This window comes from Clytia hemisphaerica, unplaced genomic scaffold (genome assembly GCF_902728285.1).
Source record: "Clytia hemisphaerica strain Z4C2 unplaced genomic scaffold, Clytia hemisphaerica genome assembly, whole genome shotgun sequence".
Taxonomy (NCBI): domain Eukaryota; kingdom Metazoa; phylum Cnidaria; class Hydrozoa; order Leptothecata; family Clytiidae; genus Clytia; species Clytia hemisphaerica.
Window position 1 is genome coordinate 398568 of NW_027103836.1, and position 27491 is coordinate 426058.

The 27491-nt window shown below is 34.9% G+C and overlaps 2 protein-coding genes across 2 annotated transcripts in view; one reads left to right on the forward strand and one right to left on the reverse strand.

Annotated features, from left to right (window-relative positions):
• Positions 1-27491, reverse strand: part of LOC136807112 (lysophospholipase D GDPD1-like) — a 186601-nt gene that overhangs the window by 54077 nt on the left and 105033 nt on the right. The window lies entirely within an intron of this gene.
• LOC136807105 (putative leucine-rich repeat-containing protein DDB_G0290503) lies at positions 8477-25722 on the forward strand. Its single transcript, XM_067063670.1, has 15 exons — positions 8477-8546; positions 13330-14849; positions 15682-15748; positions 16250-16633; positions 16974-17022; positions 17889-18053; positions 18523-18585; positions 19085-19132; positions 19819-19883; positions 20480-21123; positions 21369-21641; positions 22024-22058; positions 22497-22583; positions 22955-23026; positions 24324-25722. Exons 2-15 carry the CDS (start codon positions 13397-13399, stop codon positions 24405-24407), a joined length of 3489 nt encoding a protein of 1162 aa, XP_066919771.1. The 5' UTR covers positions 8477-8546; positions 13330-13396; the 3' UTR covers positions 24408-25722.

Consider the following 27491-nt stretch of genomic DNA (forward strand, 5'->3'; position numbering starts at 1 on the left):
TCAATATTGACCGTCTGCTTACAAAGTGGACATTGGTCAGACTGTCTAAGCCATTTCATGATACAGCTGTTATGAAAATGATGATTACAGTCTAATTTTATGGGTTGCTTTCTAGTAAGTTCGTCCAGGCATATTGCACATGTTTCTTCTTTGGTCCGTACAAAGTTGTAATCAATTTTACAACTATATGGTAGAGCTATGACTAGACTAGAATCCAGTTCGTCTTCTCTCCAGCAGCAATAACAGTTAACTGTATCAAAACATTGAACTCCTATTCCAGAGCTTATTCCAATTGTTCGTATGCATTTTGGTCCTTTCCGTGCAGTATTTGAATATCTATCAAAATTATGTACTAAGTTGGATTCGATATCAAGTTTGTTTTGCTTTTCTGATTGGTCGGTCATGGTTTTGTTTCTGGTCTGTGATTGGTCCGTTATTCTCATCATACAATGAAATCGACCAATACATTCGAGAAATAGAACAACGATAACAAAGAAACTGAACGTGAGTAAACAAACTAAACCCAGGGTCTGTATTGGTGTCAGGTCTACCATTTTGTCACATTTGAGTATTTGTCTTTTCTTTTTGTTCTTTGTTCTGAGAAAGAAGGTATTTATTATTAATGATGATAAGAGAATGCGATCAGCAAACTTCACCAAGGTCTAAAAAATTTCATTGCCCATAATTCTTGATAAACTACTGTTCCCAGCCATGGAAATATGCTAATTAGAGCCTTTGGAAGTAGCTCACATACATCTGGGGCTCAAATTTGCTATTTTTTTCATTATCTTGTAAAGTAAAAACATTTTAGACAATCTTACCATGACAAACGAAAACCCTTTGCCCAATATGAAAAATATGGTATAATATCAGGGGTGGTCAAAGCAAACTTTTTCATAATGAGTGCTAAGCAACCCCTTTGCTGACCCAAAAATTGGAGTTGCTTATAAAAAAATCTTGTAATCGAAACACTGATGCTAAGACTTTGCCAACCTTTGAAAGAACAATGTAAATACCCGTGTTTTTTAAATATACCAGTATTCGCGTGTACAATCAAGAGTTAGATGAAAAAAGATTTTCTTCATAAAAGTCAGCTAGTACCAGTGCTATAATGAATAAATTACATCTAACAATCCTCTGTAATTAGTCCTTTAAAAGTCAGCATTAGACTGCATTCAATTAGCCATTTCCTAATCATTAAAAGCTTAAGCGGTTACAAACTACCAGCACCATAATTAAGTATGTTGCTTAATTACTACTTAATTATCATTTTTAATGTAAGGTTCTCGTTTCTCGCATGCATACATTGAGAAAAAGAAACAATGTGTTCGGAAACGAGGCAAGACAGAATTTTTTGTAAGAACAAATTATATAAGAACAAAATGTTAAGAACAAATTAAGAACATTTTAAGGCTTTATGGACTCAAAAACACCCTATTTCTTAGAAAAATGGTCAAAAATATTCACAAAATGGTCAAAAATAAGAACATGTTAAGAACATTTTTAGGTTTAAAACTCAAAAAGTTATGAACATATAAGGCTTCAAAAATTTTGGATGCTCTTATAAAAAACGTATATATAATTAAAAATACTCCTGAAATCTTGTGTATTCTTGACTATTCGTGATTACTAGAACTAGATTAATTTTTGAAATATCAATTTTAAGATAATGAGCTTTGAGGTTTTAATTTTATATGATATCTGAGTTTCATTTTTGTGCAGACACAATGTATAATGTCAAAATTTCTGAATTTCTGAAGTTTCATATGTCGGGCCTGGAACAGACAAATCTCAACAAGACTTTCAACCATCATTAAATGAGAAATTATTCATTTCGAATGCTTTATTCACTTGAATAATCATAAACACACCCCCTTCTCACAGACCCACTGTGACCCCTTCCAACTGGAAGAATTGGCCAAAATATTGTCCCAAGTGGAAACTTATACTCCATTTTTTGCCCACACTGAAAATAATCAAATATCCTCACTGCAAGTATTATGTGCTATTTTTTCTCATCCCCATTGAATTTTATGACTTGAAAACAATGGAATTTAAATCCTAAGCCATAAAAAATATGACAATATCAATCGCCATCGAGTTTCAATCCATTATTTTTACCCCCATTGGCTGAAAGAATCCTACTGGGTCTGTGAGAAGGAGGTATATGAATATTTGACTCATCATTTGCTTACAAGGTATAACTTTAACACTTCTGGAAAGAAATTCCAACAGACCCCAAAAATTCAACTTATTTCACGTACTATCGCAAGCCTTTATATCTTTTTCACCTGGAACAAGAGGTTCAATCGATTCTCTCTTGATTTTAGGCTCAAAATATTATGCAAGAACCAAATTGACATATTCAATCTAACCTCAAGCAAATTCTCTACATACCATGTCTTCCAAATTGTTTCGAAGTTTACAATCAAATTCAATAACCATACGAGACTTTTCAAAATACAAAACATTTTTAATGAGACTTTAGGATTAGCACCATTTCGTGACCCTTTTAACACCATCATCACACTACATAAAAATTTAAGCTAAATGTCAATCATTTCCTAAACCACTTTCCCACAGATTCTGCACTTTTCATAGACTATGCTATAGTCTAAGACAAATCACTATCTAAGAAATAAACCCAAAGCCAAAGAAAATTCGCTAACGGGTTTTTTGCCGAAAAAAGTTTACAGTCGGTAGAGTTTGTTCGAAACTCTCCAGTCGATTTTTTTTTTCGTATACCGCCATAACGCCATTACACCATATCTTCCCGCCTTTACTATCACTGTAACGAACAATAACATCGTCTACACTCTTCCTAAAATTTACACACTTCTTTAATGAAATACACGTTTTTTTATGAGAACAATTTTGAAGAACACGAGGTTGGAAATTGGCCAAAACTTAAGAATAAATTAAGTAACAATCTAAGTCTCGGATTTTTAAAATTTTTTAAGAAAGCACAGATTTTAAAGATTTAATGTATTAAAGCAATTTTCACTTTATAAGTAAAGAAATCTACTAAGAACATCGTATCACCGGTTGCCGTTGTACGGGCCGTGAAAGGTACGGCGCAGGACGTTCCCGCACGGACAATTGCCTTAAAATTTAAGCCTTAAAATTTCAAAAAATTGAGAACAGCCCAGCCTGTACCAAAATTTACTGGTGCCCATAAAAAAAAGTCATTTTATAAAAACAGTGTGGCTCAAAAACGCAAAAAGAAAAGAAACTGCTACTGTTCTTATTTATAAAGGCAAAATTAAAAAAAAAAATTACTAAAAAAAATTCAGACATTACAGACAGAAGATTGTTCTTAAATGTTTCTCGTTATTGTTCTGATAAATTATTCTCATAAAAATAGTCCGAACTATATTCATATCCGATATTTATTCTTTTACGTCTACAAACCAAAGTAACTTCAAGGTAGTGAGCACATATAATTCTCTTCTGACTCATTTTATGCTAGCTTCAAATTTGAAAAGCGCTAATAACCACAAAAAGATTATAAATCAAACAGCTCATATGATTTTATCAAATTTGAAAACATATTTACTCCACACGTTACTTTTATAAATATGCAAACAAAATGTCCAGTTATAAGATCTAAGATCTAAGTTACGTTTGATAAGCTTTTTTTTGCTTTTACAATATAGTCCTTTAAGATATAATAATTTCTCACCTCGGCTTTGGAAATCTAGTTGATTCCTCTACTCAAGGATAATGTACGCGGGTGACAGACCCACAGATATCTTAGATACTACACTAGATAGAGCTACTCTGTATTACTCAAGCAGCGGCAGTTGATGCAAAATAATCCGCCAGGTTTACTGAAATTAGACGATAGTAGACAACAGTTCGGTATAGGGAATTTGTTCAGCCAACCAAAAAACAGCGAATGGTGTGAAGAGACGAGGCGAGAGAATTGACTTTATAAATCAAATTGCCGGCACCGAACTATGGTCTACTTTAAAGATTGTGGATTGTTTTGCTTTAGCTAGGGATGGAGTAGCTCTATCTAGTGTTTTATATAAGATATCTTTGGACAGACCCGGTCGAGCCCTTCACCCATAAAAATTGGTCAAAAATCGTCACCAGAGAAAAATACCCTATAGGTTCATCCTCATTTGAAGGCTTCACTAAACACTCGTCCAAAATAAGATCTCTCGAGCTCACTTAAACAGAGGTGTAGTGTAAGTTGATAAAATCCAACAAGTCAACAACAAACATTGTTTAAACTTTATAAATACTTCAAATCTTCAAGTTAGAGCATAATAAAAAAAGCCCAATAACATGCAAGATATAACATTATAAGTAAAATGCAACTGAATAAATATTTCATATTTTTAAACCAATAAGCTATAGAAACATGGTATATTTGTAGTCAGGAAGAAAAAAGTGCTGTCAGAAAATACGATCAAATATCTTTAGGTTCAACGGCAAATCTCCCGATTAAAATTGTCATCAACTTTTTCTTACAGGAGTTGGTATTTTAAGTACTTCGTATTAGGGAATGTATTAAGTTTCAAGTCTCATGCATTTGTGTGCAGATAAACGTTTTGCAAAATGAATCACGTGATTTTTCATTACTTTAAGTTCAGCTCTTACAAGTTATAATCGTTTTCACAGGTAATAGAAATTGCTCAGTTCTCTCCACTGATCACTTTTTGAAGTTATTTTTGTGCTTATTTAAGCATACCCCAGTATTACACTGTTTTGAGCACCCTAAAAATGAATCGACTCTTAATTTTAAACAGATTTGTTCTCTCCCATTAATTTTGCTTCAGACTTTTCCAAGCGTCCGGCAGCACAGCTTACTGAAACCACTTGTGCCACCGGAGAAGTAAATCCAAAATACAGTGGAGTTTCTATAACTCGAAAACGCACGGGGAACACAAATCTCGCGAGATATAGAGGTTTATAAAGTTTATAAAGACATTTCAACTGAGTGGACTAGAAAACTTGTTTGAGTCAAGGAGACATTCGAGTTATAGAGCAGGTTCTATGATATAAGTTCCCTTTGCGAAATCGTACCTACACCAATGCATCACAACTGAGAACTTCATTTACAGTTCCAGCTGGTGCGTGATTCTTTTAACATCCTGTTAGGTCTAAATAATGTTGAATGAATGTTGAAACAACGTTGTTCATCAAGCTTAGATCGCCTACAACGGAACATATAACCTTCTAAATATACACACACAGTAGACGTTATTCTTCCTTTCATCACCCAATATCGAAAGAAATCTTCAAGTTTTTCTATTTCCATATTTATATCACTACAACACTGGCATAAACACCAAAGGAACAGTCAACTATAAACAGCCAATTTTAAACAAATGTTGATTTGAGACATGGTTTTCCAGCTTGGTTCGCCTAAACTAAAACCAGCATAGCTTTAAAAATAAACATTGTTGTTCCTCTTCTTGCAGTCTTCAAAAGAGTAATCTTCAGATTTATGTTACCACAACCAGTCAACACTGGCACCAAACACCAAAGGAAAGGTCAACTAAAAAAATGACCCACTAGCCAATTTGGAAAGAGGAATTTTCAGATTTATATCACCACAACCACTAGCCAACATTTTCACATCCAGATCCTACTTAGTAAGCCAGAAACATGAAGTATCAAATCCTGCTCTACAGATAACACAAAAAACACACCACACGATCTCATTTTTCTTTTAATTAAACCTTTTATAGACATTCGTTCATTCCGCAAGTCGATGTTTCCGTTACAAAAATGTTTATCCGGTCTAAATGAATCGTTTACGGATATTCCTACGTCTTTTACGTCACGGAAGCGCGCGTTACTTTAGCGTAGTTAGATGAGATTCATGTTTTTTTCTCTTATTGATGAAGTGAAAAAGTTACTTTGAGAAAGAGATGAAAAAGTCACAATGATAACACTTTATTTGCATGTACTTTGTTGAAATCTATCAAAGGAATTCAACAAAGAAGTCCAAAGTATTGAGTCTAAAGCCCGAAGGGCTTGAGTGGAATCTTTAACCTTTCCCAAGCAAGAAAAAGTATTTTTTTAAAGATTTGCGCCGTACTTGAATCTAGTGGTTTTAGTGTTTAGTGTCGAAATCTTCTGATCTGACTATCTACCAATCGTGGGAAAATCACGTGGATCACGCCTTTTGGGTGGGAATTAATTGGCTTCATTTTCCATTTAGGAGATTGCTCTCTAACCATTTGGGCTTCACAATGGCCCAAAATCTCCATTTCTGAATAGGATAAAAGAAATAAACAGTCCGGCAAAATGAGTGGTAAGGCTGGCATTCCAGCTCTAAAAATATCTAAGAAGAATTTTAAAATCATATCTGACTCGGTCAACTTTTGGTCATTTTCGCTTCTTTTCAGGGTTGATTTTGGAACGAACCCGTTTTTGTATTCAACAGTAACAAAATACCTTGTTTTACGGTCTAAAGATCTCTTCCTACACCTATTTATTGACTCTTAGTGTCCATTTTTCGAACTCCAGTGGTAACTTCCATTGATCGTCAAGGTCACTGCTTACCCGGATGTAAAACATTGACATTGATTTAAGTTTGCAGTTCAGAAGAAGCTATTTTTAAGTGGTACGAGCCACGAAAAGAGTTCTAATCCTCTTTGAAACTAGCTTTATCACTATATCATAACCTGGTTTCCGTATACTTACTAATGACCAGATAATTCCCTGGCGTCCATCAGTACATAACTAAAACCTGGTATACACGGGGACGAGGTTGACCATATACCTGAGTTTCCTTTTAAACACAAAATCATTCCGAGATCAACGAAAAGAAATACATCTTTCCATCAGCTCATGTTTTCCACTAAAACCACGTTACTGTTTAGATCTTAAACATTTGATACCAATTATTTTTCTCCTTTATCGTACTGTAGTCAAAATAAGTATCCAAACATGCTTGATCTTGTAATAAATTATGTTATAACTTTTCTCTAAGAAGACTATGTTTATTATAGAGGTCAGCTTCTACTCAGTCTTGTAGACTTTTGCAGCAAACAATGTCTCAAGACTCTTCACTATCTGTGTTTTGTGATGCACTCTTATTCTTATTGACCAAATAAACTACCCATTACATTTACCTGAGAACTGCACAATTCTACGGCTTATATATAATCATTTTTTAATTTGATATGCTTATATCAATCAAGAAACACTACATTTTTCTTGACATCTTTTGTGGTTTTATTTGCTTATCAAATCCTCATCTAGAGTGATATCATCTTTCTATTAAAGATCTCTCATCTTTCTTTCTACTCGCTATTTGTAAAAGGATACGGACCTTAACTATAGCGACTGGCGACGCGAGAGTTCCGGTAAATTGATTAGTGTCATCTTTGTAGATACAGTAATTACTACTTGCTTTTTACTCTATAGGGGGAGGGGGCTACTTAGGCAAAAGGGGTGTTGTGTATTTCGAAATTTTGGCTCGGACATACCTGATACTCGCAAACCAGTTTACCTCCTTTGTTGTTGTTTTCTTTCGTGTTGCCCACATTATCACAATTTACTTTTCCTGTGGGATTTGAAACCACTTATTTCCTGCATAAGTTGATTGGCCCGCATTTGCCACCTTATTAAGGAGAATGCGCCACTCAAAAAACAAAGAAAACGGTAGATTCAATCTGTCATCCGAAATGTGGCCCATTTGTAAGGCGTCACTTTCTCCACCGACTTTCTCTAGCTTAGCTCTATTTCGTTAACATTGCTGACTGCATGGGTGTATGCATCTCCCTTCTTATCGATACAGGAAGTTTCCTTTTTCTTTTACAGATTAAACATGCAAGGTATGTCAACCTCGGCCTATATACCTTAGTGATGGATCGATTTCGCCAAAGATGGCCGACACAATGCAATCACTTTCAGGTGAGATGATTTTACCTGGTAAAATTTGTCAGATATTCACACCCATCGCGTCTCTTTAAGTTAGAGCTTGATGGTGACGGTAAGAGTTATAAAATTTTTGTTTCTACGGGCCAGGACGGGTCGACCATCAATGGGGCGAATATTGGAAAGGGATTTGAACCGGGAGCTTCTGGGTCATCGCTTATCAGGATTGATATCATAACCTTTTGTTTGTGTAATTTCAGAAAGACATGGCTACCAATATTTAAGGTCAGGTTGACTTGAATAGCATTTGATAAGAATGGGTTCAAAAGTTCTCGGAAAACATATTGGAGAAAAACCTTTTTGTAAGATTAATGATGTTTTAGCAAGGAGATTTTTATATCAACCAGGTGAGACAGGGGTATAAAGATGTATGTTCCAATACGTGTATATTTCCACCTAATCTGCCCCATACTAAGATTTCAAAAATATTCAATAGGGACCAATAGGAAATTGGGATAATTTTCATCACAGTAGCTTACTGTTCCAATTTCAAATTGATTCTCATTTCTATATATTTTTGGGACTTGACGACTTAGTGAGAATTCAAAAATAAAAAATACAGTTTTGTTTCTAATTCGTTGTAGGCTGGACCAAATAACAGCAAGGAAAGGATAATGAATTTTCATTAAAGATCTCCAGAGGAGGTAAATTTTTAGATATTGATTTCTAATATTTTTCCCTTTTTTAATTATTTTTGCTCAAAAGTTTTGGTGAACTTTTACTTACACAATTTACTGCATACAACGATGATAATTTCCTGGAGTAGGAGTCAAGGGAGAGAATTCCTACAGGAAAAGACATTGTTTTTCCGGTGCTGTCAACTACATTTTTTTATAAGAACATCCAAAATATTTGAAGCTTTCGGATGTTCTTAACTGTTTTAGTTTTATCCCTAAAATGTTCTTAACATATTCTTATTTTCAACATTTGTTGAGCATTTTTGTCCATTTTCCTAAGAAATTGGGTATTTTAGAGTCCCCAAAGCCTTAAAATGTTCTTAACTTGTTCTTAACATTTTGGTCATCGAAGCCTTATGTTCTTTATAGTTTGTTCTTATAAAAACGTTTAAATGGTAATTAATATAATTAGACGATTGAGAGAGGCATACCGGCAGACAGACAGATAGACAACTCTAGAAGTTAAAAGTCAAACCCCGTCAAACCTGAAAAATTTAAACACAAAATGTCACCCATAAACTCATTTTGTACCATGCCTTTGAACAATATTCAGCAATCTAAATTATTCTCTCGAGAAAAGGTACATTGTGAAGATAGAATCAAAGTTTCCCAATGTCTTAGTAATAATAAAGATTTTTGGAAGTTTTATCACTATATGACTCTTTCAAGCGGGAATTAGACTTTTAATCCTTATCCTCTTGCTTTCAAAAAAAAGCTGAAACAGCTTAAATAAATGATTTATCGTCGTTAATAAAATACGAAATTCCCAAAAAAAGTATCGATAATTGACACTTTCAAAACAAGAGGGGAGACTTTTCACACGTATGTCGAAATCTTTCAAAATAAACCTGCAGAACATATAATAACCTTTTGGCGATATTCCTCAAGGGCTTCCACTGTCCTTTTAGAGGGAAATGGGTATTAGCTATTTACGAAGAGTAACGGTCCCGTTTTCAAATACCCTGAGTATTAGAGGCCGAAGTTTTCAAAGAGAATATCAACCTCTGACGACTAAGTGTTTAAATTTTATCTCGCATGTGTCAATCTAATCACTGTAGAAAGAATCAAAGATGAAGAGCAAATATTACCATATTAATGTCTAGCAGACTGTATCAGTATGCATGTTTATTATTGAAGAATCCCTCAGAATCCTCCAAGTGTAATTAAAATGAGTTTCTTTCAAAAGAAAGAATAGGCAGATTTTTATGTTAGGGTTCTCTATCTTTAATTTACAGTAATATATTTCTCAGGTCTATCGACCTCTATGAAATAATCATGCTTAACATTTTACAATTTTACAGTTGTAGGCGCACGGTGGGCCTCTTAACCAGTCGTCTTTACAATATTTCATTTTCAGTAACAGGTTTGTTATAGATCTTCTTGAAGTAGAGTTTTGTCCGAGGACTTCCTCTAACCTTATATATCCAGTTGCCATCCTTTTGTAATTCTGTTTTCTCCTTTGCCTTCCTATGCCACTCTTTGATGGTTTCGCGTTCTTTCTTCGAAAAATCGTCGGATACTCTAAATTCGTCTTTCTCTAATTTGTGGACTGATGCCAGAATATGACGTTTCTCTTCTTCGTTCTTTAGCACGACTTTCAAGGGTCGCCATCTTTTTGTTTTGAACATTTCGTCCTTCCGAGCTCCTATTCTTTCTGCGCTGACGATGTTTACCTTTAATCCCATTTGGTTTTGTACAACTTCTTCAACATAATCCTTATCACCTACACGTTGTTCTTCTAGGTCTTCATCTTTGTTCTCTCCGAGGTTGTGAACAATGATATTGTACTTTGTTAAGTTTGACCATCGTTCTTCTTCTTTCTCTTCTTTGATGTAATTCTTGATCTTTACCTCTTGTTTCTTTAGCTCATCTTTAGTAATGCTAGCGTATGTCTGTTGTTGCTTTGATTCTATATCGTGGTCTTTTTTCTTTAGTTCATCTTTAGCGATGCTAGCGTATGTCTGCTGTTGTTTGGATCCTTTAACGACATCATCTTTGTTTACAAGATCGTCGATCTTCTTCTCCAGTCTATCCAGTCTAGCCAAAACACATTGCTCATCTTGATCTTTCTCTTTACCTCCAGTATTTGTTGCCTTGTTATTGGTCGTTCTTTGTTTACTTGTTTTGAACTTCTCTAATAATATTGGCGTGACTGTGATGCATTTCGCACATTCGAATCTCCTTGCTTTGTACTGAAGGCAAATCTGTACTTGGTAGGCTGGAAGCTCCGAACAGGCATAATGAACAAATCTTTGACACTTCCTACACTGCAAGACATCGTTATCCCGTATTATTTCATTTATAAAGCATTCATTTGGGGTGCAGGATCCATATTTTGATGAAATTTCCGTGTTATTTTCAGAAGTTTTCGCCATTTTGTTGCATTGTCAAGAGCACAACCGCACAGATTTTATTTGACGTCAATTATCTTTGACTCTATTTTTTTTAGCGTTGATGACATTTTTTAGTTGTGTTTTCAACGACGCGAATAAAAATATAAACTTTGGATTTAATCAACGATCTTGGATTGTCGTCATAGTTACTTTTCTCTGTGTTGATCGTTCGATGAATAGAATTGCTATCCGCCGTCACCGGTCGGAATATGTTTTCGGCATGTGATTTTCACGGTAGTTTTCAGGCTCTCAAAAAAAACACGCAAAATTGGTTATAAAAAGGCTTAACATGTGCTAATGCATCACTGAAAGCCCTTCTCTCTTACACGGACAGTTGAAATACCAAACTAATCGAAATTATTCGAATAATTAAAAAAGTTTAAATAACAAATATTTTGCTCGCTATTGTAAAAAGTTCTTGAATCTCTTTAGAATCCCTTCTAGCCTTACTAACATTGGGACAAAACTGTGAATTTTTTCAAAATTTCGAATTTTTTAAATAGCTGTAGTTCCAAACTCGCATTTTTCATTATTCTAGATGGAGGGAGATAATCATCCCCTCAGCTGAAAAAGGCTCATTTTGATAAAAAAAGATTGTTAAGAAAGAAATAATGAGAAAAATTGGACTCCTCTTGTAAAATAATAAAGGCTGCCTTGTAAAAATCTTTAAATTATTTAAACCATTTTTTAAAGAAATTTGTAGAAAATTGAGAAAAATGATAAAAATCGAACAGTGTGTTCGTAGCTTTAGTAACAATTGGGTCTACGTGAAAAAAAATGGGGACAAAAAATCGAAAAAATTGTTTTCAACTGCCTTTAATATGAATATTTTTTTATCAGAAATAAAAATTTATATAAAAAAAGGGAAAAAATCTTTATTTTGAGAAAAAGGAGGGCGAAATAAATAATTATTACTAGAAATGCACAAAAAAACTATACATCTTTGGGACCCTTCTTCTTCTTCTTTTTGGGGACTAAATTTTGTCTCATTATTTTTTCATATCGTGTTTGCATTTGTGTTTCAAAGTCTGTGTTTTCAATATTTTTAATTAAGAGATTTGGAGAGATATTGTATAAAAAGTTCGCTTTCCTATGTAGGTTAGTTATTAGCTCGCTGGTTATTCCAAGTTATGAAAATGAAATTGTAACGGATTTTGCGAATTTGAAAGATCATATATGTTGATAAACGTATTCTAAAAACTGATTATTTTTACAAGTTTTTTTTCTCGTTATATTTCATTATTTTGACTGAATTTGATTATTCTTTTTAGGTTTGTTATTGAAATGTTATTAGTTTAAAACCAAGATTTGTTTGCCAGTTTTAGGTTTTGATTTATTTTGAGTTGTAGCTTGGACAAATCGTTTGGTCAATTTTGAAACCTTACAGGCTCCAGCCCCATTTTCGAAATTTATACGATTCATTTCAGTTTCACAATGGAATTTCTCTCCACCAGACTATTCTCTAAAAATATAATTACACCCCTGTCTCAGTGGCCCGGTTACCAGATTATTTAAAGCCAAAAATGAAGTTTCTTGCACCAAGAAAAAGTTGTTTTTTATTTTATTTTTAGTTGAATTTTATTCTGAGAAAGTAAAATGCTGCTCTATGATTTGTTAAAGTTGGAGCGTTCGTTGAAAATGGTAAGCGAAACAAAAGTAGTTCACACTTGAAGTTAATGGACTGTAAACATTCCCAAAACGAGGCTTAAGATTTTTTTGTTCTTAATTTGTTCTTGGAACTCTTTCAATCTTCAGATTGTTGTTCTGCTTGGAATCCAATTGTTTTTATCAAATTGTTTTTATCAAAAAAGGTAACATCTAATGCCACGGTTACTAAGAACAGAGGTTAGCATTGAGATGTTGTTGTTTCAAGTCCTTTGATCAATGTTTGTTTAGTCAGTTTTAATCCCTTTTGGAAAATTCGTTAATTTTAGGTTACATTTTTAAGGTGCTACTGAGATGTAACTTTCGTAAGTGATGAAAATATTGGATAGTTTAGAAATTGTTTTGTATTGGAAGGTTTTAAAATATTATACTTCTTTAGTGAATTCCCGGGGGTAGGGGTACTAGGAGTGAATTCTATAATTTGTGGATCTTGAACCATTTTGGCTCATTGCAGATAAAATATAACAAAATGATTTTATTCAAAGTTACCTTTAGGGAATTGGTATTTATGGAACTAATTTTGGCGAACAGTAGAAATCCCCCCCCCCAAAAAAAATTAGTTTAAAATTTTTATCTTAGCGATGACTAATTTTCAGATTATCAAAATTAGAGAGTAAAAACAACAACATCTTTCTGGTCAAAATTTTATTCTGAATAATCTCTTTATAAATTTCTATGTGTTTTACATTTAGATCCAATTTTTTCTTGAAAAAGGAAATCTGACCGAATTTCAGCGAAAATTCTTTTCAAAAAAATTATATGGATCATCAACACCCTGTCGCATTATCAACAAATTCATCAACAACAAAAACAAAATTCATTAACAACAATAACGAAAGCCTCGACAAAGCATACACCAATCATGATGATGAAGACCAGAATTTATTTTTCATGTCATCCGCCGCGGCCACGGGTGTCCGCCAAGGAAGTGGTCACGTAACTCCAGAAGATCTTAAAAATAAACTAATGGAGTATAAAAACCAGTTAGATCTGGTCAAAAATATGTTTTCACATAATAACACCCTTAACGCTGGTATAGATGGTGGAAAAAGTTTGGCGGAAAGCTTAAAATCTTTCAATGGCGGACATGATGTTAGTCAAAAACAATTTATTAATACAGACACTGGTTTTTCTGATGAAAATCATAATTTTATTCCAGGAGCTGTAGATAGATTTACAGACTCAGGAAAGAATCAAGAAATTGATTTTCAGTTAGAATCTGCTAATACTGGTAGTCAAATTGGCAAAATATATGGTCCTAAAAATAGTGCCTTCGATACAAACCAAATGACGTATAATAAAAGAAATAAAGAGACTGTTTTTAATAATCAAAACGGTCTAAATACGGAAAGTTTTTTAACTCCTCCGGAAGAGGATACTTACGGAACTGAGAACAGCGGAATGAGCCATGATGATCCGGAAATGACAGACACGGAAGTTGGAAATACGATATTTCCGGACTTTGAACTTGATGAAGAAAGCTCTTCAGAAGTGGTTTCTGAAGTGAAAAATGAGAATGGAATTGATATTACAGATGCTCCAATACTGACACAGGATCAAATACCAAGATTTGAGGATAACCAAAAAAGAAAATTTTCAAAAGATCAAACTTTATCAAAAGTGAAAGTCAAGAATTCGACCACAACTCAAAAAGGCGCGCCTACAACAACGATCACACCCAGTAATAAAAAAGAGACATTAAAGCACAAAGTGAGTGGAATAAAGCCACCTAAATTAAGGATCCCTACTCCAACCTTCCGTAAATCCTCTAACTCTACAAGCAGCAAGCAGGCAGGTACTGATAGCTGTGTCAGTGATGTAGAAGCGAGTGGAAGCACACGAATACCAAGGAAGCGTCTTGGAGGGAGTTCTACCTCCTCAGTTAAGAACTCTCCCAAAAAGACTTCCTATAGAATAGACTATACCACAAGCAAGGACCAAACTACAGATAATTCAAAGTTTACTATAAAAAAGAACTCTAATTTGAATAATAAGCCAAACAAAAGAAATACTTCCTCAGGAGAGCAGCAACAATCTAATGTTACAAACAGACCAAAAAGCGCCAGTAAAGCCAATCGTCGATTGCCAACGTCGGCTGGGAATACTCGACCACAATCATCAAATCCGATCTCTATTCCGAAACCCAGTTTGAAATATGAGCGTTCCGATTCGGAATTATCGTCTTGCTCAAATGCTTCTTCCTATATAACGGGTAAGAATTGGAAGATTTATAATTTATTATTATCCATATAGCGGTCATTAAGTAAGCCATTAAAGATTCGAACCGCGGGCGGTATTTAAAGGATTTATGACTCAAATAGTCATACCCGCGCTGAGAAAACTAAGGCGTCGCGCTTCAGAGGGCTGAAATATCATTAACCGCCCTGGTTATAGGGCGATAACGTCATTTGCGGCCCGCTCGGAACTTTATTGAAGTCGTTGCATTGAAGCGAAAAGATTAAACTTCAGAACGTCAGAAAAAAAACACTTTTTGGTCATTTGCGGCCCGCTCGCAAGGGTACTCAAAACTTGTTAAAGTCATTGCATTGAAGCGAAAAGACTTGGCTGACGCTAGAAAAAAACATTGTTTGAATGTCTGATATGGATAATAATAGTAATAGCGTTAAGTTTTCGTTCGTTGTTGTCATTAATTCTGCCCTTGCAGTTTGATTATTAGCCCACTAGTGCCATTTGCGCCCTCCGCTTCGCGTCGGGCCCAAATGACACTCTCGGGCTAATAATCAAACTGAACGGGCAGAAAATAACAACAACGACCTCAAACTGAACGCTATTGTTATAGTATAAATGTTTTTTATTAAAACACTTGTCTTTATTAGAGAATATATGATTGTTTTAAGAGCCTGCCTAAAAAGCATCCAATTTCTACTTTCAGTCTGAAAACACTATTATTTTCCAATTATGTCTATGAGAAGGGCTCAAAATATGGCACAACTTGGAAAATAGAAACTCAAGCATTCTAGGTCCCTCTAAATTGTGTTGACTTCAACTCCAAATTTTTCTAAAAAATGTACGTTTCTTTTTAGATCGTGGAGGGGCTTTCCATTCGGATTTGGATACCAAACCACCAAGAACAAGATTCACAAAGCAAAGGTGAGAATGAACGAATGGTGGATTCCTTTTGTTTTACAAAATTTCCATTTTAGCTCAGGGAAGAATTCTAGAAAAGAAAAAAGAGCATACTTCTGACTTTCATATTATAACTGTCTTTCCGAGTAGCCTTTAAGTGCGGAGCATTCGGGTAAAGATGCTCAATATTGTGAATTCAGTCCGTGAATTATGAATTTTCATCTAATTTATTTTCGATTCAAAATTACCCTTACCTATTTCATAGAATTCGTTTTTTAGTACATAATTTTTTACATCGCTGCTGTATCTGTTTTTTACGTACGGTTAAGCACACTTTTTGCGAATTGAGATATAGACACCAGCAATGGAAAAAAGTCACATCTTCCAAGTCAATTGAATGATAGCAAAAAATTATAATCTTTTCTGAAGGGAAATATGCACTTTTATGTGCATTTTTTCCACTGTAATAAGCGTAAAAATTTTTCAAGACAATTTCATCTTATCTTTAAAGTAATTTAATTTCAGGAAAGCGGTCGGTCGCTCACGGAGCTCTGTGGAATCATCAAAGGAATTAAAAGCCATGTACGAAGAAAAATACAAATCGTTGCGTGACGAAATGGAAAAGAAGATCCATCTTCAGGATTTATCTTCCAGTCTTAAGGAACAATACTTTGATACTTGGCGGAACGATTTAGAAACGAAATGTAATCGTTACGAACAGCATATAAATGACTTGGAACAAAAATCACGTGATCATTCAACAGAATCGAATCAGTTTGAATTGAAATACACGAAATTGGAATTTCAAAATTCGTTTTTGTGTAACGAATATAATCGCTTGAAAAATGAGAAAACGGAGATTGAACGAGAATTAACGAGATGTCAAGAAATGCTCAACCAATCATATAGGTTGGTCATTTTAACACAACTCTTTACTTTTAGACTGTTTTCACACGCTACGGTTCCGTTTCACTCCGAAATGAAATGAAACCATCCTATTGATTAAATTCTAGTTTTACGTCAGTTCCAACCAATAGAATGGCTTCATTTCGTTACGGAGCGAAATCGAACCGTTATGTGTGAACATGGTCTTAACCCTACTCTTATCAGTATTCTTTTGCAGACCAACTTAAATTTAGCCCCCCCCCTCTTATCACTTTGACGCGCATTTTCAAATGATGACGTCGATTTGCAGCCTTAGGAATTACAATGTTATTTTTCAAATCTTTTATTTTGTCATTTTTTTCAGTGTCCAAAAGGAGGTTAAGAAATGCTTGGAACAGGTCAAAGATAACGAGGTTTGTACAAAGATTTTATCATTTTACCTTGAAACTACACCACAAGGGCTATTGCCAAAAAAATTTTCGTCCAGAATTCATGGTATGCACCATTACAACGTCTTCCACGGACCCAACAGCTGATTGGTTGAAAGTGACGTATTGACTTATTTTACGTCACTTGCGACTTACCAATCAGCTATTAGGCCCGTAATATAATATTAGAAGACATTGCAATGGTGCATATCGTGAATAGGCATTTAATTGTCTTCTAAACCGTAGAATCTCTATCTTTTATTGACCCTAGGGAATTTTTTTTATTCTCATTAAAAGTGATTTTAGAATGAAGAATACGCTCTTGTTGAAATGCATAAAATAACTGGCAACCTCGTTTTCAAAGTTTCGTCGCCAAGGCAACTACAACGTCGTCAGACAGAATTAAAGCTTGCAAGCGTTTGTGGTTTTGTATCAAAATTGAAAACGGTCTCTTTGGAAAATATTTTACGTGCGTAAATGTCGTTTGAAGTGATTGTGTTATTTGAAAACGACGTCCACAACTCGGTTGATTTATCTCGAGAAGAATGTATACACCTTTTCAACCGTAGTCGCGCGATCAGACGCGTGCCACTTAATTATTTAATTATCCCCCTAAACTCGATTCAATCCTTTTTTGACACATTTTTCTATCGTCTATAGGTGCGAAAAAAGGATCGGGACGGTTTTAGTGGGATAAAGCGGACAAAAAAATGCCCACGCAGCAATTGGCGGCTACGGTCGAAAAGGTATATTCAGATATACACGGACCGGTTACTAACTCTCAGACAGATAAAGAAGACCTATTTAAGAAGGTATATTTTGAAAAGTTTTTCTTCATTCTTCATCACTAGGTCTCATTAAGCAAGAAATTGAAAGAAGTGCAAACAGAAAACGAGGGTTTGAAACATGACCTTGAAACATTGAAAGCTCTTTGCATGGAGAATGACGAAAGAGTCAAATATTATCAACAAATGGAAAGGAGGCTACAAGAATGTATGAATGGTGCTATGTTACAGGTATAACTTTCAGCACTTGTATGCGTCATCGGATTATAAACTACTCCAGTCTAGTTATCAAACGCCACAATCATTTTCTCGATAAAGACAAAGAGGATTTCATACTTAAAGGTTTTATTTTTTCATAAGTTACCGTTTCATATCAGAAACATGTTTCATATTGGGATGCCTATTGTTATAGCGTGCTGATATAAACAAAAAATGTTTTTCTTTTCCTCTTTCTGACCAATCTTGCTCCACACCCGTGTCAATTCAATATTAAAAAGTTTGTGAATTAAAATTGATGAGTAAGCAAACGATACCACTCTTATTTAAAAACCTTTAAAATGTAAAGGTTTTGCACTTTTCATTTCCCAAGCCTTAATTTCCAAACTTTGTATGTTGGGTATAATTTTATTTTTCTAAAATTTAAAGCTTGGATTTTCAGGCTAGAATGTAAGTTAACAAGTTTCTTCTGCTGTTTTGACAGATTGCAAATCTGGAGAAAGAAACAATGCAATCGAATGTTCATCATAAAATGGAATTCCAAAAGGTTTGTTACATATGTTAGGTATTTCAAATGATATCATTCTTGAATGAAAAAAACTTAATTTTAATCATTGTACAGCTTTAGCTCAGATTATGGACCCGACATACGCTTAGTAACTATCCCCGCAATTTCAAGGACGGCAGAGTCACTAAAGCGTAGTTTTGATCCGCAATATCTAGGGCTTGACGGCATATTCAATCAATAGGATCTAGACAAATCGAAACCTGTCTCCCTCGCAGAAAAACACCGATATATAAACTCGATAATATGTTCTTTCAAAAAGTAGCAGACCAAAATGTTTCGAAAATTTTTCAAGTTTTAAGTTGTTTAATACTGTTTTAAGTTTGCCCCTGCAAACGCAACCCGCTCTCCACTCTCCGAGAGGGCGTTAAGTATCGGAGTTTCTCTTGATCTTCAAAAGTTTAGCTCGTCGTTTTCTTGCTAAAAACTAATTCTGCTTTCAAAGAGCGATTCCGATAAACAATTTTCACACTTTTTTCAGCTTGTCGATCAACACGGGAATCTTCAGCGTGAACACGAAGCAATAAAGGTATGACATATCTGGTATCTAAATTTCTGGTTTCTCAGTCACTGAACTTTATATATAAACCCTGGACTCAATTCTGGTCAACCAAAGTATTTGATTTGAATTTTTTGAAAGTGTTAACCTAATGGTAGCACAACTCAATAGCGGTTTAAATGCACTTACTTTTCCTTCTAATACCTGTGATGATGTAGTGCCGTTTGAAGTATTTTTTTAACACTATAAATGGCCTTTTAGCGGGTACCACTCTCAAAAATCTCCGAACAAAGATGGCGAATATAGCTTAGTCCATGGTTTATAAAGGTCAATAGTTTCAGTTCGCTTTTTTCATGATTCTGGTAGTGTTGTTCCAGGAGTGGGATTTACTAGTTGGCCTCCTGTGGATCAACGAAAAAACGGAGAAATATCTGGGTTGGATATCAGTTCTTAGCCATCATACAGACCCGCTGGGACCCCAGCCCCACTGCAAAATATGGCAAATATTTCGTCTCCGGTAGGAAATTACCTTGGAATTTTAGCCCTACTGGATTTTTTTAACCTTTGAACAATAGAATTTCTATCCCCATTGGGATTGCAATAGGGACTTTTATCCCCACCGAGGAAAGAAGTTCCACCGTGGATGTGAGACATTGGTGTCATTATATTTTAAGAATAATTTTATGAATCAGTGGAAATGGATTTGATTTTTTCAGATTTTATATTCGGATGCACTTCGAAGAGTCGATGAAAGTAACAAAGAAAAAGAAGACCTCAAAAGGTAAGGTACAAAAAAGTCCAGTCTAAAACCTTGAAATTGGTAAAAGCCGAACCCAGTCCCTTAACTCGCTTTTTTATATGATAGCACTTGAGATTATATCACGTCCATCAGTGAAATCAAAAAGTTTTGTAAGTAGCTTTGTGTACGAAATTGGAAATTTGTAAAATAATCACGCTGGTTGCTTATTTTTAGTAGATTCTAAGATAAAGTTGTTTTTGATAGGTTTATGTAAATGTCTTACCAGGGTACACGCTTTTTTTTATATAAGAATACACTTTATAAGAATGTCCATGATGAAAATGGCCAAAAAATTAAGAATATCGTAAGAATTTTGCCACCATGGAATTTTGCTACTCAAGGTTATTTTTTATGTCAATTTTAGAGCATTTTAAATTATAAGTTGCCAATTACCCCCAAATAATAAGAATGCTGTAAGAATATTTTAGGATGATTTTCCCAAAAAAGTTAAGAATATCCATGATGAAATGGATTCACACCATTCTTATAAAAGAAAAAGCGTGCTAAAAAATCTAGTACTTTTTAAGCGAGAACAGTAAAAATGACGTTTCCATTCGTATACTCCCTTCTTTCCCCAGAACTATTCAACATTTGCACTTACAATCAGCGAGCCGTGAATTGATTTACTCAAACCAATCAAGTAGAAACCATACCCCACTCACACAAACACCAACTGGGTCACCAAACACTGCAAGGAAGTTATCAATCCGTCGTACCTGGTTTCCACCTGAAGTCTCATTCGATCAGTTTAAACCAACAGAAGACAGCCAAAACTCTTCTGGAAATGAATCATGTAATAATTCGAAAATCTGTGATTTACTGACCGAGGGTAATAATAAATTACAGACCAGAATTCCGAAAAAGAACTTTCTACGACACCGACGCCAACATTCCGTGAGCTCTAATAACGGTGAGAGTGATTCGAATGAGTCTTTATGCAGCAGTCTATCAAGCTTACGGTCATCGACACATAATCTACTTACGCCCGACTCGGAAGGACCGAATCCCTTTGGCCGCATAGTGCCATCACCTAATGATAGCTGGTATGTTCCGGTCGGCGCTGGCTCACAAAATAAAAAGATCAATGAGAGATTTAGTAAGAAAGACGATTGTAAGTCAATTCACACGGCAGCCGAAAATAATAATTCGATAACCAAAAATAATTCAATTTCGAAGAAGGATGAAAGACCTCAAACACCCAATAAAAATAAGAAGCATAAAGGTATGACCATGAAAATATACAGAATTCAGTTTTGTTAGAAATTCAAGGTGAAGAAATATTTCCTTATTTTTAAAAATGTCTTATTTTCTTCATCTTCTCAAATTTTCAGCTAGATTCAATAGATTTTTAAGACTTTTATTACTTTTGCTTTCTTGTTTTTGCAACTAGAACTTAGTGAATCGAAACCGTTTACATGCTGTCATGTAATGAAGTGGTTAAAGATTTGTAATATTTTCTTGATGAAGGTCAATCGAAAATCGGAAGATTTCACGCCCTCAAAAACAGTGTCAAAAGTAAAAGCAATGATTCATTGAATTCAAACACACCCTCGCGCCCATCTTCTGCGGCTTCAAATCACTCCACAAAGAGTAAGAAAAAAGAGTTACAAATTGAGAAGTCAGCCCGCCCTCTTTCCGCCATACCTACACCATGTGGCGTGACGAAAACTTACCTAACAACTGAAGAAGTTTTAGCATCAGTGCAAGAAAAACCAAAACCAAAGGTTGCTGTAGAAAGTGGTAGGTTTCAAATGCTAATACTGACATTTATAAACCTTGGGCCAAGTTATATATGCCATCTATGATCGGAGTTTTTTTGTAAGTGGTTCCCGCAAAGAGGCATTGCAGTGTTAACAATCAACATTAGCCCGCGCTAATCTCGATGAATGAGAGAAACTGCCTCCAGGGTTTGTATAAAAGTCACTGATTGGTACTGATTGGCACTCAACGTTGTTTGAAAATTAAGCTAACGTTACTAAAGACAATAAAATATGTCAGCTAGGCTTTTCACCTTATACTCCAACTAAAGAAGGCGGACTAATGTGGCCAATATTGATATTAAAAGGATCACAGACTTGCTTCAAATGTTTACTACATTTCTATTTGCTTCTTTCTAACATAGGTCACAAAGTTCAGAGGACGTCAAGATTCGAGCAGGTACATACATTGTGAATGTTTTTTTGTAAATTTGGTAAATTTGGGTTTGTGGCCCGAAAAGCACATCCTAGTTTCACAGTTTCACAGCCCCGGGGGAACTTCTTTCAACAGTGGGGTTGAAAAATTTCATCGAAAGCTAAATGGCGGTAGACATTCTATTGTTCTCATTAAAAATGTATAGTTGAGTTGATTTTGGAGTGCGATTCATTTCCATTGAATTTCAAATGGGGGAAAAATTAAGTCAGTTTCCCGGTAGAGCTGAAATTGTGGAATATTTTTCCCATCATCAGGGACGAAATTTTGGCCAATTTTTCTAGTGGTGCGGGGGTCCAACCGGATCTGTGACACAGGGAGTGTTAAAGTTATGGAAGGATATACGCTGGACGTAACTATGAGATTGGACTTTAAACCTAAATAATCATTACATCATCTTTTCAGCTTTGTACATACCGGGATAAAGAGGAAGCACAAGAGATTGTGGACCTTGAAGAAAAGTTGCAAACATTGAACAGTGAAAAACAAAGGGTAAGAGAAAGTGTTGTTGAAAAGTGATCGGTTGGTAAGGTTGTAAGAGACCGGGGTGTTGAACTTGCCCATTTGGTAAACTACGTCTAACAAGAGTTGTATGGCTATTGTGAAAGTTGTTTGGGTGCTATGTGCAAGCTGGTTTTTTTGAAATTTCGACAGCTCATTGAACAATTATTTGGTAACAAGATTAACGGTAAAACGGTTGTGTAAGAATTGACATTTGACCGTCTGGCAATTATACACCATTGTTTGAATTCTAGGTTGCACATAAGTTTACATTTTTTAAACCGATTCCATTTTGTCTGAGAGCTCAATATACCATGGCTTTACTCGATTGTAATACTTATTAACTTTGTTCGTTTTTACAGTTAGATACACAGCTCGGAAAGATACCCACAAGATCATCACTAAGAAGTACAAGTCGTTCTGCACAACAAGAGGTTTGAATTGATTTCAATCTTTACCACTTTTTTGACCCTAAAAAGCTCGACAAGACAGGGTTGTTAGAGAACCTGAGTTTAGCGAACCATGGTGCAGTGGTAGAGCATCCAGCTACGGTTTTCAAGGTTGTGGGTTCAACCCCCAGCCGGGTCATACCAAGGATTCTCAAAATGGTACTTGAGGCCTCTCTGCTTGATTCTCAGAAATTAAGAGAAGGATCCAGGGTAAACGGAGAAATCCAGGGAGAAAGAGTGGCGCCCTCTCTTACCTTCGGGTAGATAGCTATCGAAAGAAGAGCCTTCGGATCGCCTCTGACTGCGGTCACATACTTACTTACTAGAGTTTAGCGGGTATGATTGGCATCAAATGTCTTAAGTCGTAAAATTTCAAATCATTTCTCCCTGGCAAACTCGACCCAATATATTTTTTGGATGTAGAGTTGGTTGATAGATGTATTGTTGTTGAAATTCCTAAGATGAGCAATCAAAGATTCTTACTTACATTAGAGAATGGCTGAAATTTATTCTGAGATCTCCTCGATAAAATGTGAAAATCTCTGATAAAATGAAATTCATGGGGGGCCAATCCGTGGCATCTTTCATGGGACTCAACCTTATGTGATTGGTTCGAAAGTAGATGGGATTTTGAAACCTTTTGAGAGGGGGCCGTGAATTAGACCTGGCAAAAGTTTTTGACAAAAAAAATCCTATTTTCTTCTGAATCAATCAAATGGAGTTGAGTCCCGCGAAAGATGCTACGGATCATAAGGATTGACCCCCTACTAAAAGTCAAGGTACGCTATTTGAAATTTCTGAAAAAAAGGCGGTTTCCTATTTTCATGGTTGACAATGATGAGATAGAAGTCATCGAAATATTCCAAGTTATGAACACTTTCTTGTTGTTTTTTATTTAAAAACTAAGAAGGATGCTGATCTTCGGGTATATAATTTCGGGTTCTATAATTTTTGAAATTGTCTGGTACTGTTGGATCCTACTTTCAAATTCCATCATTTTCTTGTTAAAAGTCAAAACTTTGTCACTTGAATATATTGGCTTCGGAAAATAGCTGGCCGAAATCATTTGTAAGTTGTGGTAAGGACTATGGAAAGAATACAATTTTATAAAATTAGACAAGAATCAATTTAGTCTACTGTAAATTGATTATTGTCTACTTTTCTTAAAATTGTATGATTTCTCCCTGGTTGTGTAGTGTAGTATAATTGATTTATACATACTTATACGGAAAGAATATGCATGCTCAAAAACCATCTAATTTTCCAATCATTTTTCCTACAGAGACTTCTTGAAGGACGTGCTGATGAAGTGGCAAGGGAGTTGGCGAGCGTAAGATCTGCTTTGAAACGTTTAAATGCCTTTTAGGAAAACTACTCCAAGCATTTAGCTATGGCCTCCTATGGCTAGAGAAAACGATCTCATTTATATTTTCGCTACCTGGCATATCAGTATACATGAAATATCTTTGAAAACGTGGCATATCAGTGACTTTAATCCTACATAGGAGGTTCAATTTTATTGAGAATCGACCCAAATGCCAACAGACACACGACACTGCTGTGATGCTCATATAATGTTATGCATGTAAAATTGATGTGAAAATAACGTGAGATGAACCAGCTGGTAGTGTGGAAGTTTGCTCTGGCTTTAGGGGAGATTAGTCTATAATTGAAAAGCGAAAATTATATAACTCTAAAAATGCAATGGGTAATGCAATCATGTTACTGTCTAATAATAGAATGTGCAAAAAAGGATAATTTAATTATAAGATCATGATTACTCCACACCCCTGACAACTATGCACTCGAAGGGCTATTTCTCTTTAACGCAGAGCGTGGCATGCACAGAATGGATGATCTGTTACATGGTTACTCTAAAGCGAGCTAAAGAATTTCAGACCCATACTCTCGGGTACCTAATAACACCCCACCCCGCTCATTAATTTTTCTAAAATTTTCCACCAACGACATTTTTATACCACCCCTACCCCCGCTTATTAAGTTTGAGATATTTTCCAGCCCCCCCCCGGCCGGCTATTAGGTTCCCTGAGAGAGTAGGACTTATCATTGAGGTAGATTTTTAGGAAGATTACCCACTGTAGAAACAGAGTATTTTTCTAAAATATTATCATGTTGTTATATATAATTGTAATATATTGTAATTATATGAATATAATATAAAAACAAATTATAATTTATAATTTTAGCGTATTAAAACACCCCCTTCTCACAGACCCGTTAGGATTTTACCAGTCAGTGGGGATAAACATAACGGACTGAAATACAATGGTGATTGATATTCCCTTTTTTTGGTTGGGGATTTAATGATTCCTTTGTTTCCAAGTCAGAAAATTCAGTGGGGATGGAAAAAATAGCATAATATTTTGAAGTGAGGCTTGGTTTATTTGATTATTTTAGTGGGGACAAAAATTGGAGAGTAATTGTCTACCGGGGACGATATTTTGGACAATTTTTCCAGTGGGAAGGGGTCCCGCAGTGGGTCTGTGAGGAGAAGGTGTATTAAAAGAATAGCCAAGCAAAGAATACCTGAATAAAGTAAAAGCTTCAAGAAACTTCAAGATGTTGGATAAGATCTCTAACTTGTAATGTCATTATGTGATATTCTTTTTGTCAATAATATTTTTCGTTATTTTACTATAATAGAGATAATCCTATCGACATTAAAAGTTTTGATTAATGAATGTATCCTCCTTATTTTAAGTGAATATGTGGGTTAATTCGAGTGATTTTACTCATTCTTTTGCACGCATGTGTCATTAAGTCCATAAAGTCAAACATGTAGAAAATTAAGCCCTAATATAATTTTACAAAATTACATATTATTTTTGATATTGTGTATCAACCTATGACAATGATTTTTGCAATTCATAAAACAATATTCAAACTTGCTTTCAAATTTCAAACAAATGTCCATACATAAGGTTATACATCGATTATCCAAAGGATAAAGTTGTGTCAAGTCAGCTGCCAAAATCTTTATAACCAAGAATATCAACAGTATTGCCAGTATTTGCCAGAACCTCTTATTGTTCATGCGCAGCATTCTCGTTTCTTTATTCTTTATTAAAAAGGTTTTATTCAGATTCTGGTGTCTTCAATTGTTGCCAAACTTCTGTATTTAAAATTTTCCAATTTTAGCTTTCTTTTTCTTGTCGTGGTAATTTCTTTTTTAACTAGTAGATAAAGAAAATTAAATGTTTAGAACTTTCTTGACAAACCGATGGATGGGATTCTCATATCTGAAAATGTTTGTCAACAAAGTAAAAAAATAATAATCTCCCTTGGGAAACCTGGTGGAACCTCCGCCCCACTAGAAAATTTTGCCTAAATTCTGTCCCAGTGTTAAAAATACCCGACAATTTCAGTCCCACTGGGGAATCGACCTTTATTTCAATTCCTTAATATACAGGCAAAATTCCTTCGGTATTTCGGAATTCTGAAAGTGTTTCGGTATCGGAAATCCATGAAGTTTTGCTTCGAAATTTCGGTATTATAAAGATTTTATCAAATACGAAAAATCACATCATCGTCACGCTTCAAGCTTTTGCCTAAACGCGTCACATCAATTCTTGAGTACGTCATCATACAAGAAAAAAGCTTAGTCTGTTCTTTACGTTCTTTATTAATGTATAACGAATGGGAAGTTCTTGGGGTTTTAGCCAACTTTTCGCTACAAAGTGAGCCTTAGTAACTAAGTTAATCAGGTGAAAAGTTGCATCAGAAAGATTTATCAATGAAACTCCCACATTCATCATCCTGTAATATCGTGTTGTTCCACACGCTTTTTTATAAGAACATCCGAAACATTTGAATAGACTTCGGATGTTCTTAACTTTTTGAGTTTTAAGCCTTAAAATGTTCTCAATATGTTCTTATTTTCACCATTTTGTGAGTATTTTATTGCCCATTTGCCTATGAAATTCATTGTTCTTAAGTCCGCAAAGCCTTAAAATGTCCTTAACTTGTTCTTACGTTTTCGCCATCGAAGCCTTATGTTCTTATATAGTTTGTTCTCATAAAAAACATGTAGGTCTTAATTAAAATCATCTGAATAAAAGTATTCACGCCCTCTTTCATATTAAGATCCCGAAAGGAATCGATATATTTTTGATGTTTAACAATGTTCTTCGATTAAACCTACTCTGAATATTATCTGTATCGATGACGTATTTCATAGAGCCTTTGAAGACGTGTTTAGCACCTATGGTTAAAGCTCTTCAATTATAATTCATGATGTTCATGACGTAATCTTTTCATATGATCATGATATGACGGAAAGCGTAGAAAGAATCCCTTTCAAAACCCCTAACCCCTAACCTCATCACAAAAATAATATAAAGTATAGAAATTAAAACAATCTGAAAAATCTTTAAAATCGCGAAAGTATATCCAAAGAATTTCAAACAAAAATCTAAAATATCTTTAAAGA

Bases quoted from the DNA above. Each gene is read 5' to 3' on its own strand.
- LOC136807105 (XM_067063670.1), top strand. From the start codon at position 13,397: ATGGATCATCAACACCCTGTCGCATTATCAACAAATTCATCAACAACA. The intron at 18,054-18,522 runs GTATAACTTTCA...CTGTTTTGACAG, and splicing joins TGAATGGTGCTATGTTACAG to ATTGCAAATCTGGAGAAAGA. The intron at 19,884-20,479 runs GTAAGGTACAAA...TTCTTTCCCCAG, and splicing joins GAAAAAGAAGACCTCAAAAG to AACTATTCAACATTTGCACT.